This window comes from Schistocerca serialis, chromosome 3, assembly GCF_023864345.2.
Source record: "Schistocerca serialis cubense isolate TAMUIC-IGC-003099 chromosome 3, iqSchSeri2.2, whole genome shotgun sequence".
Lineage (NCBI taxonomy): Eukaryota > Metazoa > Arthropoda > Insecta > Orthoptera > Acrididae > Schistocerca > Schistocerca serialis.
In genome coordinates, this window is record NC_064640.1 from 814,598,003 (window position 1) to 814,614,625 (window position 16,623).

At 43.4% G+C, this 16,623-nt stretch overlaps 1 protein-coding gene across 1 annotated transcript; it reads left to right on the forward strand.

Moving 5' to 3' along the window:
* Positions 1–6,528: 6,528 nt before the first annotated feature.
* LOC126471244 (uncharacterized) lies at positions 6,529–6,984 on the forward strand. The gene has a single exon (XM_050099363.1). It carries the CDS (start codon positions 6,529–6,531, stop codon positions 6,982–6,984), a length of 456 nt encoding a protein of 151 aa, XP_049955320.1.
* Positions 6,985–16,623: the final 9,639 nt, after the last annotated feature.

A 16,623-nucleotide genomic window follows, 5' to 3' on the forward strand; every position in this document is an offset into this window, starting at 1 on the left:
TATCATACAACAATATAATATTGTAGGTACATACAACAGCATATTTGGACACTGGCCTCAAAATTTATTGCGAAATAAGTTAGTAACAAAGAATTTTCTTTTTTTCCTGGGAATGATAATAGTGTTTCTTTTTGTGGGCATTCATTACAGTGCGTAGCACACAGAGTATTTTTGTGAGATTTTTGTAGCTTTCTTCTAATGGTACTGCGTTCAGTAGTAAAATTACATTCTGAACAACAGTGCAGACACACACTGAGCGTGTACGACCATCACTTCTTGAAACATACCACTTGGTGCGAAGCGAAAAAATTTTAGGATGTTTTAGTTTTTCGATATTCGCTTTTAAAATTTGAATAAATTTCGTGTAAATTGCCTAAAATCAACTGTATTCTTTCTCATTACTTATTCTCTGTGCTTACCACATCTTTTGTATCTGGTAAAACTCTACACCGTTGACACTAAAAAAATTATTGTTGACTTCCAGTTTTAGTTTCTTTCCTCCTTTCAGGCTAGAATCTACTAAAAAAAAAGCTAATGTGATTGCAAGTATTCAGAGACTTTGGAGGTATTTAGAAATTTTTACCAGTTCAGGGTTGCAGGGGTAGTCACCAAGTGAATTTGGTTCAAATGGCTCTGAACACTATGGGACTTAACTTCTGAGGTCAACAGTCCCCTAGAACTTAGAACTACTTAAACCTAACTAACCTAAGGACAGCACACACATCCATGCCCGAGGCAGGGTTCGGACCTGCGACTGTAGTGGTCGCGTGGTTCCAGACTATAGCGCCTAGAACCACTCGGCCATCCCGGCCGGCCAACTGAATTTATTTCTGTATTATGGCTTTTTGTAATTTTTTCCTTATGTTATAACCAGCAAGTCTATATCAGCAGCTTTTTCTTCTACTGTCTGTTAGTAAGTAGTTTCATTTTCTGGTACTGCAACATTTACAGCAATTTTCATTTGATGACACAAAGGAACTACATATATCAGTTTGTAATATCTCTTTATATTCGATGAATTATTCAGATACAATTCTACCCTTTTCTATCTTCATACTCGCAGAATCCGTGCGAAAAGTAGCTCATACAATAGCTATGCCATGAGCGCATAAGTATTCTTTGTAGTACTCTCTCTGGTGGTTATTAGAAAAAAAGGAAGGGAGCTTCCGAGATTGTCTTCGTGCCGATTAGCCTGAGCTTGGTTTGGAAGAACTGTAATCTGATTATTGAGATTTATGACAGAAGATAACTGAGACGAAACTGTAGGATTAAAAAGGAAATATATATAGATTGCTCCTTCAAATAAAAGGTGTGTATTGGAAATTTGAGAATTAATGATATTTATCGATATATTGCGTAGTTGTTAATCAGAAGGGAACTTCCGAAAGACTGGATACGAACCTGCATTTAATAATCCAAGAGCTCCATTACTTCTTCGGAAGGTTAAACTTCATCAAAGCCAAATATCCGCTTGATTTGAGGTTTCCCGACTGATTATACAACGCTCCCAAAATTACGAGGCATTTTATTTGTACAGATTAGCAGACTGCCGCAAAGCACGAGCCTGCAGAGAAGAAGAATCATCGCCTGATTTCATTCTAACAAGTAAAATTTCAGAGTCATTTTGAGTGACTGAGCTATGACTGTGTTTCCTATCATGAATGATTGATTGCTCGAACGAATTGTGAGCTACAGAATTATATAGAAAGGAGGAAAAATTACAAGTTGCGAGTGGACATTGATTTATATCAATGGGGCAAGATGAAACTTTGTGCCGGACCACGATTCGAGCCCGGATCTGCTGCTGACTTGGCAGATGTACTGCATATTACACCATCCGGACACAGTGGTCACCACAGCTACGCGGACTATCCTAGCATTCCTCGTGTCAGCCCGTAACTCTCAGCTTGTACCACACACTACTGATGTAGTGCCCCTACTCATTAGTCTCATTACTCGCAACGTCTCGCCAATTCCCGTAGTATCAGCACTGAAATGACCAATTGCCATCACCTGCTTAATTATATATGTGGTGTCTGTTCTTTCGGACATGCCCAATGGCACAACAATTTGATCCTGCAACCACTATGAATCAGACACAGAGGAATTAAAGACATTAACTGCCAGTGGGCATTGATTTATATCAATGGAACAAGTTCAAAATTTGTGCTGGGTCAGCATTCGAACCCGGGTCTCCCACTGACTGGGCAGATGTGCTGACCAGCATGCCATCCGGACACAGTGGTCACCACAACCACATGGACTACCCCCGCACGCCTCCCATCTACCCTCGCACGTCTCCTATCAGAGCCAAATCCTCAACATAAACGACACACTACTGATATACTGCCCTTGCTCATTAGCGTCGTTATTCGTGGTAACACGCCGATTCCCGTAAGAGTTAGAGCTTGGTGTGCATCTGCGCTGAAGGTAGATTACTGTTTGTGGGGTTCACTTACGAGCGAATTCTATACGCGCAGACTGGACGTGAAGAAAGAACTTCCGCTCGTATTTTACATGTGTGGGCTCAAGTAAAGGTTGATTCGATCGGAAACAGGCTCACCGGACCGAAGGAGCTCAGATCAGCAACACAGCAGCTGTCTAAAACAGCTGTGAAATGCGTTACAGTTGACGGTGGACATTTTTAACATCCTTTGTGAGGAAATGTACACAATTAAACAAAACATTAGATCACACAGCTTTATTTGCTATCACCTGTATTTCTCCTGTTCACTATTGTTTTCATTAGTTTCCTCGGAAACTGTTAAGAAAAGAACATATTTTCATATGACTTTTTTGTTCAGGATCTCTATTACTATCACCCCTCAAAGCATTGTGTACCTTTCCTCCTGATTCATCCTGTATAAGCTACAAGAATGCAGGATATTTTCCAGTTAAATGCTACGACACTGAAAAGTGTGTTTTTTATTGTTACGTGTTCTGATTTCTTTGTTGTCTTTTATTAATGATTGTGTGTCTTCCTGAGGTCATCAGTCCCCTAGAACTTAGAACTACTTAAAACTAACTAACCTAAATAAAACACACACATCCATGCCCGAGGCAGGATTCGAACCTGCGACCGTAACGGTCGCGCGGTTCCAGACTGAAGCGCCCAGAACCGCTCGGCCACTCTGGCCGGCCATATAAGTTAGCTGAAGTAAACCAAAAACTGGTAATATTTAGAAAAAACATAAAGTTAATGACTGTCAAATGGAGAATGTTGTTAGAGCAGCAATGTGGCAGAAAACTAACACGGTCAGAACAGCGAATCTGCTTGCTACAGCCGTACGTAGCTGAAAACAATGTGTTTCGGTCCGCCCTTACCACATCTACAAAATAGAGTTGGCCAGGTGCGCATAGGAGTTACGCACTAAATGTTAAGTACAGACGTAGCTATGTGTGTAGACAGTTCGTCTATTCCGAGCATCCAGATTGTCGACGATTTTTGCCTATTATCAACATTGATACTCGCAGGATATCGGCCCCAGGGATTCCAGGAGCTTCGTTATTGTTTTAATTTGAAGTTTGAAGTCGGATAACAGAAAGAGGGACAGACAGACAGACAGAGGGACGGATAGAAAATGACAATTTTTTCGTGTGGTGTTTCAGACTCACAATTTTCGGATTTTTTCCATTACTTGTATAGTGCACCCCTGCGTCTTGCCAAATTTCATGATTCTAGACCGACGGAAAGTACCATAAAGGTGGTGATGAGCGAGTTTGCGAGTATCAAAATATGTGAAATAAATGGCCAGGTCTTTTGATTACATATACTTAGAAGTTAATGTTTATTAGACCGCCAAGGGACCATAGACCTTAGAATGTGACGTAAATTTCAAGTTGATACGTCAATCTGTTCCTGAGAAAAGGCGGTCTTAACAGACGGATGGGCAGACAGACAGTATAATAACAAATGAAAAAAAAACCATTTTTCGTGTGATGTAATTACAAATTAACAATTTTCTGATTTTTTTCCTTTGGTTGTGTCGTGAAACCTTGCTTCTTGCCAAATTTCATGGTTCTAGGCAACGGGAAGTACCCTACAGATTTTGATGAGTGAGTTTGCGAGTATCAAAATCTATGACATAAATGGCCGCAACTTTTGATTTTGATTTAGAACCTTGAGTGTTTTTACATCACCCGAGAGCCATAGACCTTAGTAAGCGCACAAATTTCAAGTTGATGTGTCTATCCGTTCCTGAGAAAAAGAGTTTTATCAGTAGGCTAGACAGACGGACGGACGGAAAAAATATAACGGTTCTGTTTTCCCGACTCAGATATGAAACCCTAAAAAGGTGGTATCGCTTAGTGCTTACATGGCAAGTTCTCAAGGCGATAGATATGTGAAGCGACGAGTCACGCGTGTACTGCACATTGCTTGGCACAGGACTTGTTGGCAGACCAACGGTTACACGGTAAAATGACAGCAGTCTTGTTGTAACTGGCGATAAGCAGGAGCTATCCCACATCAAACAACAGTGATATCTTGTGGTGTGGCACTGTTTGTGTCTGTGATGGTACACACTCAAAAGCTAAAAAGTCGCCGCACACTCCAGTGGGAATGCGTTTGGAGTCATGGAACGTCACCAATAAATACAGTGCGCTACTACCAGATGTCTCGAGAGCCTTCGATTCCGTTGGCTGAGCGGTCTCTTGTGTAAGTCACAAGGTTCGGGAACCTTGTATGAGATTTCTCCGCTCGTAGCTGGCTGATCAGACGTTCCACACGAGGGCGGACAATAGAACGCCAACATACCATCGACGGGACATGAACTTTAATCTTTCTTTTTTCTCAACATACCAGCTATTTCGAGCAGGCGTGCCTCAAGGATGGTCTGTTGGGCCGACGCGCAATATGCTGTACATCACGGACATCACAAAGACCGACAGCGTGCAGAGAGCTGCTTACGCCGATGACACGGCCGTTTTTAACCGCTGCATTTGTACCCGGACACTGCAGATACGTCTCCAGAAGGAACTGGATGACCTCTCTGCTACGACAATGGTGTGGCAGCTTTACCACACTGAGGCGCGGCAATATCGTGTCGGACGCAATGCAGCAACTCGACGTGGCATGGTCCCAACATATCGGAAGCCCCCTGTAGAAATACTGAGTGATGCTGCCTATATAGCCGTCCATAATCGCCATATAAACACAGGATTTTGTGCACGAACTGACCACTCGATTTTGTCCCATAATGTTCGATGGGATTCATACCGGGCGATCCTGGTGGCTAAATCATTCCCTCAAATTGTCCAGAATGTTCTTCAAACCAATCGTGAACAACTGTGGCTCGGTGACATGTTTGGGAACATGAAGTCCGTGAACACAGCTATTTCCAGTCAATGATCGGTTAAGTTGTGCCAGAGGATCCAGTTCATTCCATATAAACACAGCACACACCATTCTGGAGCCACCACCAGCTTGCATAGTGCATTGTTGACAACTTGGGTCCATGACTTCGTGGGGTCTGCGCCACACTCGGACCCTACCATCAGCTCTTACCCATTTAAATCGGCATTCATCTGACCAGGTCACGGTTATCAATTCGTGTAGGGTCCTACCGAAATGGTCGCGAGCACAGGCGAGGCGCTGTAGGCAATGTCGTGCTGTTAGCAAAGGCACTCGCGTTTTTCGTCTTTTGCCGTAGCCCATTAGTGACTTGTTTCGTTGCACTGCCCTATTGGATATGTTCATTGTACATTCCTCATTGGTTTCTGCAGTTATTTCGTGCAGTTTTTGTTGTCTGTTAACACTGACAACTCTACGTAAACGCCGCTGCTCTCGGTCATTAAGTGAAGACCTTCGGCCGCTACGTTGTAGTGAGAGGCAATACCTGAAGTTTGGTATTCTCAGCACACTCTTGATACTGTGGATCACGAAATATTGAATTCCCTAACGATTTCCGAATGGAATGCCCCATGCATCTAGCTCTAACTAGCATCCCGCTTTCAAGTTCTGTTGATTCCTGTCGTGCGGCCATAATCACTACGGAAACACTTCACATGAATCACCCAAGTACAAATGACAGCTCCGACAATGCACTGTCTTTTTATACCTTGTGTACACGATAATGACGCCGTCTATATTTCTGCATATCGCTGTCCCATGACATTTGTCACCTCAGTGTGCACACGAGCGCGTAACAATCTCGCCTGTTCGCAGCGAGCTCGCAGCACCAGAAATCATTTCAGCGCACACACGGCGACATCACAGCGATAATCGCACAGCAGTACTAGAGAATGGACTTGAAATAGCCTTAACCAAAAAAATGGTTTGCTCCGTGGTGATAACCCTTCAGCTAAATGTGCAAATCTTCAGTCAGTGACATTTTGAAATATAATCTGTTATAGACCAATGAGAATGGTCAGAGGATGATCAACTTAGCTATCTCAAAGAACCTGAGAGTAAGGTCGACTTACTTCGAACACAAGAGAATACATACGGGGACATGGTGTTCACCGGATGGAAGAACCACCAACCAGATAGATCACATCTTGGTGGACCAGCGCTATAGCCATAGAGTCATGGACGTCAGGTCGTATGAAGGAGCCGACTGTGCGTCAGACCACTTGCTCATTGTGTGCAAGCTTAAACTCATGTTCCCCTACATGCATAAGAAGAAGGGGACACTAGAACCTGCTTTGAATGTTGAGAAACTACGAGAAAGTGCCATTAAAGAACAATATGCTATAGAAATCAAAAACCTTTTTGAGGTCCTAGAGACCCTAAAACCAAGAGAGAACGTGGAGGAAAGGTGGAAAGAAATAAAGTCCGTGGTACGAAGTGTAGCGGAGGATATATTGGGAAGAAAGAAGATAATGAAGAAGAGGAAATGGTTCAACGAGACGTGCCAGAAGGCTACAGAAAAGAGAAGGAAGATGAGAGAGAAATGGCTAGCTGACAGGGAGAATGAGCAGAAAAGAGAACATTTTATCAACATTACAAGGGAGACAAAGCACATCCTAAGAATAGAGAAGTGAATATATCTAACCAGTTTGCTAGAACAAGTTGAGGCAGAGAGCCAAAACAAGAACTCAAGGCAATTCTTCCAATACATAAAAAATCGGAAACGTGGATTTCAAAGCCCAACTTTTTTTCATTAGAGATAAGAACGGCAACTTGATAAATGACAAGGAAAGAATTGTAGAAAGATGGAAATAATACTTCCCTGAACTGTTGAATCGCCCAGACCAGCAAGAGATATTATCTGCAAACACTACGGAGGAAAGGAAAGATGAAGAAGAATGGGAAGTTACTGAAGAATACGTGAAAATCGCAATCAAAGGACTCAGAAACAACAAAGCCCCAGGGGAGGACGGAATAACATCAGAATTAATCAAGGAGGGAGGTGAGAGCTTACACTTAAGAGATATATAAACTAATCCAGTTGATATGGGAGAAGGAGACACTGCCAGAAGAATGGAAATTGGCTATAATATGCTCAATATACAAGAAGGGAAGCAAAATGGAATGCGGTAACTACAGAGGAATCAGCTTGTTGAATGTTACGTATAAGGTTCTGTCCATCATTATCCTCAGAAAATTACAACCATTCAGAGAGAACAACATACAGGAGTACCAAGCTGGCTTTCGACCAAACCGATCGACAATAGATCACATTTTCACACTAAGACAATTGTTTGAAAAACATTGGGACTATGATAAAGATATCTACAGCCTGTTGGTCGATTTTCAACGTGCATGTGACAGCATCCACAGAAATAGCCTATACAATCAATGCGGGACTTCAGAATGCCTGAGAAGCTAGTGAGAATGGTGCAAGCTTGTATGGACGGGTCAAAGGCAGCAGTACGTTTCCGAGGAGCCACATGAGAAACATTCGAAATTGAGACAGGCCTAAGACAAGGGGATGCTCTCTCATGTGTTCTGTTCACTGTCATCTTAGAGAAAGTAATAAAAGAGTGTAGGCAACAGGAGTGGGCTGGAGTATAGATGGACGGTAACTTCAATTGTCTCGCATATGCAGATGACAGTACTATCAAGTGAATCAAAGCACGAGTTGAAAGAAATGTACCAGAAAATGGACAATTATGCACAGAAGGTAGGGCTCAAAGTGAATCGTAACAAAACAGAGTTCACGCAATTAGGAAGAAGACAAGACCAGATAGAAGTTCTTGAGATAGATGGCAAGAGGTTCAAGAGAGTAGACCAGTTCAAATACTTGGGATCGTGGTTTACCACGGACAACAACATAAAAATGGACATCAGGGAAAGAATAGCAGAGGGAACGAAATGCATGCATACCCTCAGAGAGACGCTTGGCTCTAAATCGATCTCAGTGAACACGAAGATGAAAATCTACAACACAGTGACATGCCCAGAAACATGGAGCATGACTAAGCGAGAAATGGGAAAACTATTAATTTTTGAAAGAAGAGTAATGAGGAAGATATGGGGACCAGTTTTAGATAATGGAGAATGGAGGAGGAGGAAAAACGAGGAAATCTACCTTCTGATGCGACAACCAACTATCCTACAGAAGATAAAGAGCAAAAGAATACAATGGGAGGGCCATGTAGCCCGTATGCCAGATGGAAGACAGGCGAAGATGGCACTAGCGAGGAAACCAAAAACCAAACTTCCCATTGGACGACCAAGGCAGCTCTGGATGGACGACTTGGCGAAGGACCTAGCAGCCCTGGGAATTGAAAGGAATGGAGGCAGTTTGTCGAAGCAGCGTGTGGTCTGCAGGGCCTGTGATCGCTGAATATCTATCTCTGTTATATCAGCCACTTCCTTGTAATCAACACTTTATTTTGAGGCAGCCACAAAATACATAATTACACAAATTTCACTAATGATGTAAATTAGTCATTTGGTGTTTACTTTAATTGTTATCCACGGCCTCTGGATACATTTATCTTGTCATGATACTTAGCTAGCACTGTCTATAAAGCAATCAGCGAGAATATTTCTTCTGCTGTTTAGTTAACTTCCTGTTTGGGTTGATGGGAACTCACAGTCCAGATCATGCCACGAACGCTCCCTTCAGCTGCCGTGAACTATCCTGAGAGTCAAAAAGCTCCTGTTACGTCTCTTAATTTATTCGTAAACGAAATAAGCAAACATTGTCTTCCTTTTTCCTTCCTACGTATTCGAGCGCAAATGCCACCACTAACATACAAACAAAAAGTTTTTTAATTGTGGTACTCCCCTGTGTCATTTCTCTCACGATCATGTTTCGCAGCAAAACCGCCACGAAACTTTATACGCATTTGAAAACATGCGGCTCTCTTCTTAATCGTATCACGGTATTCCTTCCGAAACTGTCTCATATTTCAGGGTATTTCTTTAACTTTTCAACAAACAATTCCACATATAAACCGGATGCACCAATGGCAGGCTGACGGCAGATGTTGCTGCTAGGCTTGCAAAAACGTGCGCACAGCCTGATTCTCCCAAAACGACTCTTACTTCGCGGCGATTGGCGAGATCGCAGCGGTTGGGGAGCGCAATTCTTACGACGCATCCTCGCAGCAAGTTCGAAACTGCCACGAACGCTACCTTCAGCTGCAGACTAGAAATCTACTCTGTAGGAATCAGCATGGGTTTCGAAAAGGACGATCGTGTGAAACCCAGCTCGCGCTATTCGTCCATATGACCCAGAGGGCCATTGACACGGGTTCCCAGGTAGATGCCATGTTTCTTGACTTCCCCAAGACATTTGATACAGTTCCCCACAGCCGTTTAATGAACAAAGTATGTGCATACGGACTATCAGATCAGTTGTGTGATTGGATTGAAGAGTTCCTAGATAACAGGACGCAGCATGTCATTCTCAATAGAGAGAAGTCTTCCGAAGTAAGAGTGATTTCAGGTGTGCTGCAGGGGAGTGTCGTAGGACCGTTGCTATTCACAGTATACGTAAATGACCTTGGGGATAACATCGAAAGATCGCTGAGGCTTTTTGCGGATGCTGTTGTAGTATATCGAGAGTTTGTAATCGAGAGGTTGTAACAAAGGAAAATTGTACTGAAATGCAGGAGGATCTGCAACGAATTGACGCATGGTGCAGGGAATGGCAACTGAATCTCAATGTAGAAAAGTGTAATGTGCTGCGAATACCTAGAAGGAAAGATCCTTTATCATTTAGCTACAATGTAGTAGGTCAGCAACTGGAAGCAGTTAATTTCATAAATTATCTGGGAGTAGGCATTAGGAGTGATTTAAAATGGAATGACCATATAAAATTAATCGTCGGTAAAGCAGATGTCAGACTGAGATTCATTGGAAGAATCCTAAGGAAATGCAATCCGAAAACAAAGGAAGTAGGTTACAATACACTTGTTCGCCCACTGCTCGAATACTGCTCAGCAGTGTGGGATCCGTACCAGATAGAGTTGATAGAAGAGATAGAGAAGATCCAACGGAAAGCAGTGCGCTTCATTACAGGATCATTTAGTAATCGCGAAAGCGTTACGGAGATGATAGATAAACTCCAGTGGAAGACTCTGCAAGAGAGACGCTCAGTAGCTCGGTACGGGCTTTTGTTGAAGTTTCGAGAACATACCGGAGCAGTATATTGCTCCCTCCTATGTATATCTCGCAAAGAGACCATGAGAATAAAATCAGAGAGATTAGAGCCCACACAGAGGCATACCGACAATCTTTCTTTCCACGAACAATAAGAGACAGGAATGGAAGGGAGAACGGATAGAGGTACTCAAGGTACCCTCCGCCGCACACCGTCAGGTGGCTTGCAGAGTATGGAGGTAGATGTAGATGTAGAAACTTCACTGCCGTTTGCAAGGCAATCATTAGCCAGAGAAAGATCCATTCAGACATACACTGATAAGCCAAAACATTATGAACACTGCCCACAGCTACGTTGGGGGCCGCCTGATGGCGTTGCGGGTACGTGAAGCGGTAACACAAGTCTGTAAGCGGAGCAGACACGGACGGGGGATCACCCTAGCGAAGATATGGGCTGCAAATGGGCAAATCCATTGAGATAAGCAACTTTGACAAAGGGCAGATTATTATTACGCATAGCCTGTGAACGAGTGTCACGAAAACGGCGAAGCTGGTCGAATGTTCGCGTGCTACTGTCGTGAACATCTCAAGAAAGAGGTAAAAGGACTGTGAAACTAGCACTAGGTGCTAAATGGTTGGACGTCCACGACTCTTCACAGAACGCGGGGTTCGGAGTCTTGTCCGCTCTGTGAAGTCTGTGGCATCTCTGCCGAAAGAGCACAATGCTGGTGCACGCACAGGTGTTTCGGAGCACACTCTTCATCGTACACTGTTGAACATGGAGATGCGCAACGGACCACCTCTACGAGTTCAAGTCAGTTACGATTTCAGTGGGCATGGGACCGTCGGGATTAGACCGTCGATCAATGTAAACGTGTCGAGCTCTTCGTGTGAATCACAATTTCGATACATTAGATCGATGGTCGTCTCCACAAACATCGTCATCGAGGTGAAAGGCTGCTCCAAACGTGCAGCACGTCACGGACGTAGACTGGTAGGAGCAGTGTTATGCTGCGGGAGACACTGTAATATTTCTCTCTTATTCAGCCATCATATTAGCTTCCAGGAAGCTATTCCCAGAGCAGTGGAGATGCAAGAAGCATAGGGTTAGTTAGGTTAGGTTAGTGTTGTTTAACGTCCCGTCGACAACGAGGTCATTAGAGACGGAGCGCAAGCTCGGGTTAGGGAAGGATGGGGAAGGAAATCGGCCGTGCCCTTTCAAAAGAACCATCCCGGCATTTGCCTGAAACGATTTAGGGAAATCACGGAAAACCTAAATCAGGATGGCTGGAGACGGGATTGAACCGTCGTCCTCCCGAATGCGAGTCCAGTGTGCTAACCACTGCGCCACCTCGCTCGGTAAGAAGCATAGAGATGACGCAATGTGGGATGAGATACCGGTGACAGATGTTAGATTCGGTACCATTCCCGTGAGAAAGACCGCCTGCATGATGCTGCTGCTCTGTGATTGGCTGCTGTGTTCGGCGGTAGGGCGCCAAAACGTTAAACTTTAGTTGCTATTATTAATTAAACCTATCATCGAAATTACTTCATTTTTAAAATAAACATCTCTCAACAGCCAGCTATCAATCAGTCATTTCAAAATTATAAAAATCAATGTATTACTAAAACAAAAGACTGACGATATTACTGCCGATGCACTTGGGTGGTGTTCGGGTCACGCCTTGCTGGCTTGGCGCGCGAAGTGTCTCGGGCGGTCCGGATCTCCAGTTCTGACCGTTCCAGTAGACAGACATGTTGTCTGTTACAGCAGTATTTGTTTCATGCAATTTTATTTACTACAGTTCCGACCGTCGCTAGGTACAGACATGTTGTCAGTAATAGTAGTATTTGATCCATGTAATTTTATTCTCCAGTTCTGACGGTTCCAGTAAACAGACATGTTGTCTGTGGTAGGATGTATTTCATGTTATTTTAGCCAGATATAACGACTGTGGAAAGATATGTTCAGTACGTTGTGATCAAGAATAGTTTCTCGTGTCTATATCAATAAAAACGCGAGTGGCATGCCAAATGAGTTATAGCTTATTCGTAACAGTTGTTCCTTGCGAAGTTAATTTCAGCCTCAAGAAACAGAATCCACGACCTGCGTGCTGTTTTCTGCGCTGGGGACATCATAATCACGAAGACAGCAGGTTAGTGAAGTGTACAAGAACTTACGTATTCCACACAGGGCAGTGGAAACAACTAGGCACCTCACGTGTACTGCATGCACAGTACAAATGTGCTCAGTGACACGTCATTTGCAGTAATGCAGAGGAGGTAAACAAGGATGAAAGTATTAGCACTATCTCACTTTTATTCCTTTTTTCTTGCCGTAACATTCTCCTGCGCTTGCATGGGACCAGTGGTGGTAATCGAGGACACTGACAGCTGCGAACCACCTACATCCCCTCATGCTTGTTGTCTTCCCGACGGCGATGTTGTCTTTCAGCAGTATGATTTTCCGTGTCTAGGAGCCAGAACCGTGCTACAGTGACCAAATTCGCCTGATGTAAATCCCACCTGTGTCGCTATATGGCGCCATCGTCGCGTACAGGAATCAGTGGCCCGTTATTTACGCGAATTGCATGATCTGTGCGTGGAATCTATTGCCACATACCTCCACAAGCCTACCAACAAACTGTCGTATCTCAGTGATGTATATCGTTCCAAATACTGTACTCTAACATTATGAATCACCTTGAAGAAAATGAGTTATTAATATATAACCAACACGGATTCATAAAATATCGTTCTTGTGCAACGCAGCTAGATCTTTATTCCCGTGAAGTAATGAGTACTGTCGACATGGGATCTCAGATCGATTCCATGTTCTTAGATTTCCAGAAGGCTTTTGATACCGTTCCTCACAAGCGACTATTAATCAAACTGCGTGCATATGGAGTATCGTCTCAGTTGTGTGACTGGACTCGTGATTTCCTCTCAGAGAGGTCACAGTTCGTAGTGATAGACGGTAAATCATCGAGTAGAACAGAAGTGATATCTGGCGTTGCGCAAGGTAGTGTCCTAGGCCCTCTGCTGTTCCTGATTTACGTAAATGATCTAGATGATAATCTGAGCAGCCCCTTAGATTGTCTGCAGATGACGCTGTAATTTATCGTCTAGTAACGTCATCAGACGATCAATTCCAATTACAAATTGATCTAGAGAGAATTTCTGTATGGTGCGAAAAGTGGCAATCGGCACTAAACAAAGAAAGTACATGGGTACTAAAAGAAATTCGATAAATTGTGGGTAGACGATAAATCGCACAAATTGAAGGGCTGTAAATTCGACTAAATGCCTAGGAATTACAATTACAACCAACTTAAATTGGAATGACCACATAGATAATATTGTCGGGAAGGCGAAACAAAGACTGCGCTTTGTTGGCAGAACACTTAGAAGATGTGACAAACCCACTAAAGAGACAGCCTACAGTACACTTGTCCGTCCTCTGCTGGAATACTGCTACGCGGTTTGGGATCCTTACCAGGTAGGATTGACGCAGGACATCGAAAAAGTGCAAAGAAGGGCAGCTCGTTTCGTGTTATCGCGCAGTAGGGGTGAGAGTGGTACTGATATGATACGCGAGTATGAGTGGCAGTCACTGAACAAAGGCGGTTTTCTTTGCGGCGAGATCTATTTACGAAATTACAGTCACCAACTTTCTCTTCCGAATGCGAAAATATTTTGTTGACACCCACCTACGTAGGGAGAAATGATCATTACAATAAAATAAGAGAAATCAGAGCTCGAACGGAAAGATTTTCCCACGCGCCATTCGAGAGTGGAATGGTAGAGAAATAGTATGAAAATGGTTCGATGAACCTTCTGCCAGGCACTTAAGTGTGAGTTGCAGAGTAACCATGTGGATGTAGAAAGACGGACAAACAAGTTATTAAGCAGGTGGTCATAATGTTTTGGAGAATCAATGTACAAGCACTGACGTTGTTTGGAAAACAAGTACAATGGAGCGCTATGACAAAATATCTCGGCGTCACGCTAAATCTGCGGCTAACGTGAGATCAGCACGTTGAAGTGTTCAGAGGTAAGTCACAGTAAAATGAAGGCCCTCTTTCCCACATTAAATCCAGTTTCCACACTGGCGTGACGCTGTACAAGATGTCTCACACGGCCAGCATTCTAGTACTCAACGGTCGTTGCGAAAATACACGTAAACCGCCAACAAGCAGTGCAAAATCGTGCACTACGTCTGGAACTCCAAGCACCAAGGGACTTCCATCAGGCTACTTCGCACTGCCGCCGACGCTGCAAGCGAGTTTCCAGGAGACTACAGAAGCCTTCTACACGAAGATACAACAGCCAGATCACAAGATAAGATATTAGAACGCCGGTGCGAGCACGTTCGCTGGCTTGACCAGCTGCGTACATCTCCGGTACGGTGCTAAATTACGAGAGTACGGTAAATAGTAGGACAATCCACATAGTCAACCACAAATCTAGTACCACTAAAAAATTACTGAATGCACACTGCCATTCAAATCTGAGCTTCACTAAATTCTGGTTTTGATGAAAATAGACAACATTCGTAGCAGCAGCGCTCTGCGTGGCGACAGGCTACACATATGAATGCCACAATTGAGCTATGTGCAGCAGACATAATGCGCCAGCCTCATAGACGTGTATACTAGATCAACATTGACTAGCAGGTCTATGAAATTAAACAGATAGTGATAGCTGTGGTCTACAGTGTACAGAATGAACCAGTCGTCAGACACTCACATCAGCTATTTGCAGAGAAGTATTACTGCTTCTTGGTTGCTGTACAATCTTTAATGGGCCAACAGAACTCGGGTTCCATCGCCATGTTGCAGCCTAGGACCTTATGACTACGAGAACTAACGTGCGACGTCCATTTGAGTAAAGCAAACAACACCGCCATTGGTCTGTGAAGCAGTAGAAAAATGAATTTACGGCTTGAGGAATCACAGTAGACGATCATCTTCAGATGGGCGTGTATACATGTGATGAGTACTTGGCGATTCGTATTTACATGGGTGTACTGTGGTGTCAGTAAAAGTCAGCAGAGGTTACCGATTTGAAATATTAATTTTTCATACTCCTCTATTCAATTAGTACCCGGTAATAAAATGTATCACCACAAAATAATTTCTCCATCTGCATATATATTCCGAAAACCACCGTACGGTGCGTGGCAGAGGGTACTCTGTACCAGTACTAGTCTTTTCCTGTCCTGTTCCACTCACAGTTAGAGCAAGGGAAAACGACTTCTTATGTGGCTCCGTATGATCCCTACTTTCTCATATCTTATCTTCATGGTCCTTACGCGAAATGTATGTTGCCGAGAGTAGGATTTAAGAGGAAACAGAGGAAACCTATATCGGGATGACTAGACTGGCTAGCGAATACGAGTCCATCCCACCTGGTAGGAATCAAGTGGAGTGTTACGTCATGTGTACTACGAATATATCTTTTCCCTCCATCTTTTCTTCCTCATTTGCAAAGCTCCAGATTATGTCAGCTGAATGAGACAAGCTCTGCTCTTATCTGTGGCATGAAAGACTCTAGCGCCGTACAAGAAACATCTGCCTGTTATCAGTGGAGCGTATAATTATGACGTGGTTTCCTGCCAGCTTCACAGAATCTATATTGTAAGTCCAAACTCAATGGGATCCAGTCTGTAGGACTGTTCTTTGACAAATCGAACACTTGACTTATCCATCGTTTCCTAATAGACACGTTTTTTTCCTTTCGAAAATAGTGATAAAATATCTTCCATTACCTCAAAATCGATTAACTGTGGCTCGATACGGAGGATTTCACGACAGCTGTGGACATCAGAAACATTGATTGTAACGTCAACCTACACTGTGTATTTTTGACCGGAAAGGCCACAGGAGCTGATATCCGTTACATTCTGTATCGAATGTGTGAAAAGCTAGTCTTCTATAAATTCCTTGTTCAACCATTCCTTGAGTTCTGTTCGTCCGTCGGAGATCCTCACCCAGTTGGGTTAATACAAGAGATAGAGAAGATTTAATGAAGAACCACCCACTTTGTCAGCTCGAGAGCGTTGCAGAAATGTTCAACAAAACTTGCTGCCTTGCTACGCTTGACATGTCTGCCAATGGATATGT

Excerpts from the sequence above, each read along its gene's own strand:
- LOC126471244 (XM_050099363.1), top strand. The coding sequence starts at position 6,529 with ATGGACGTCAGGTCGTATGAAGGAGCCGACTGTGCGTCAGACCACTTG.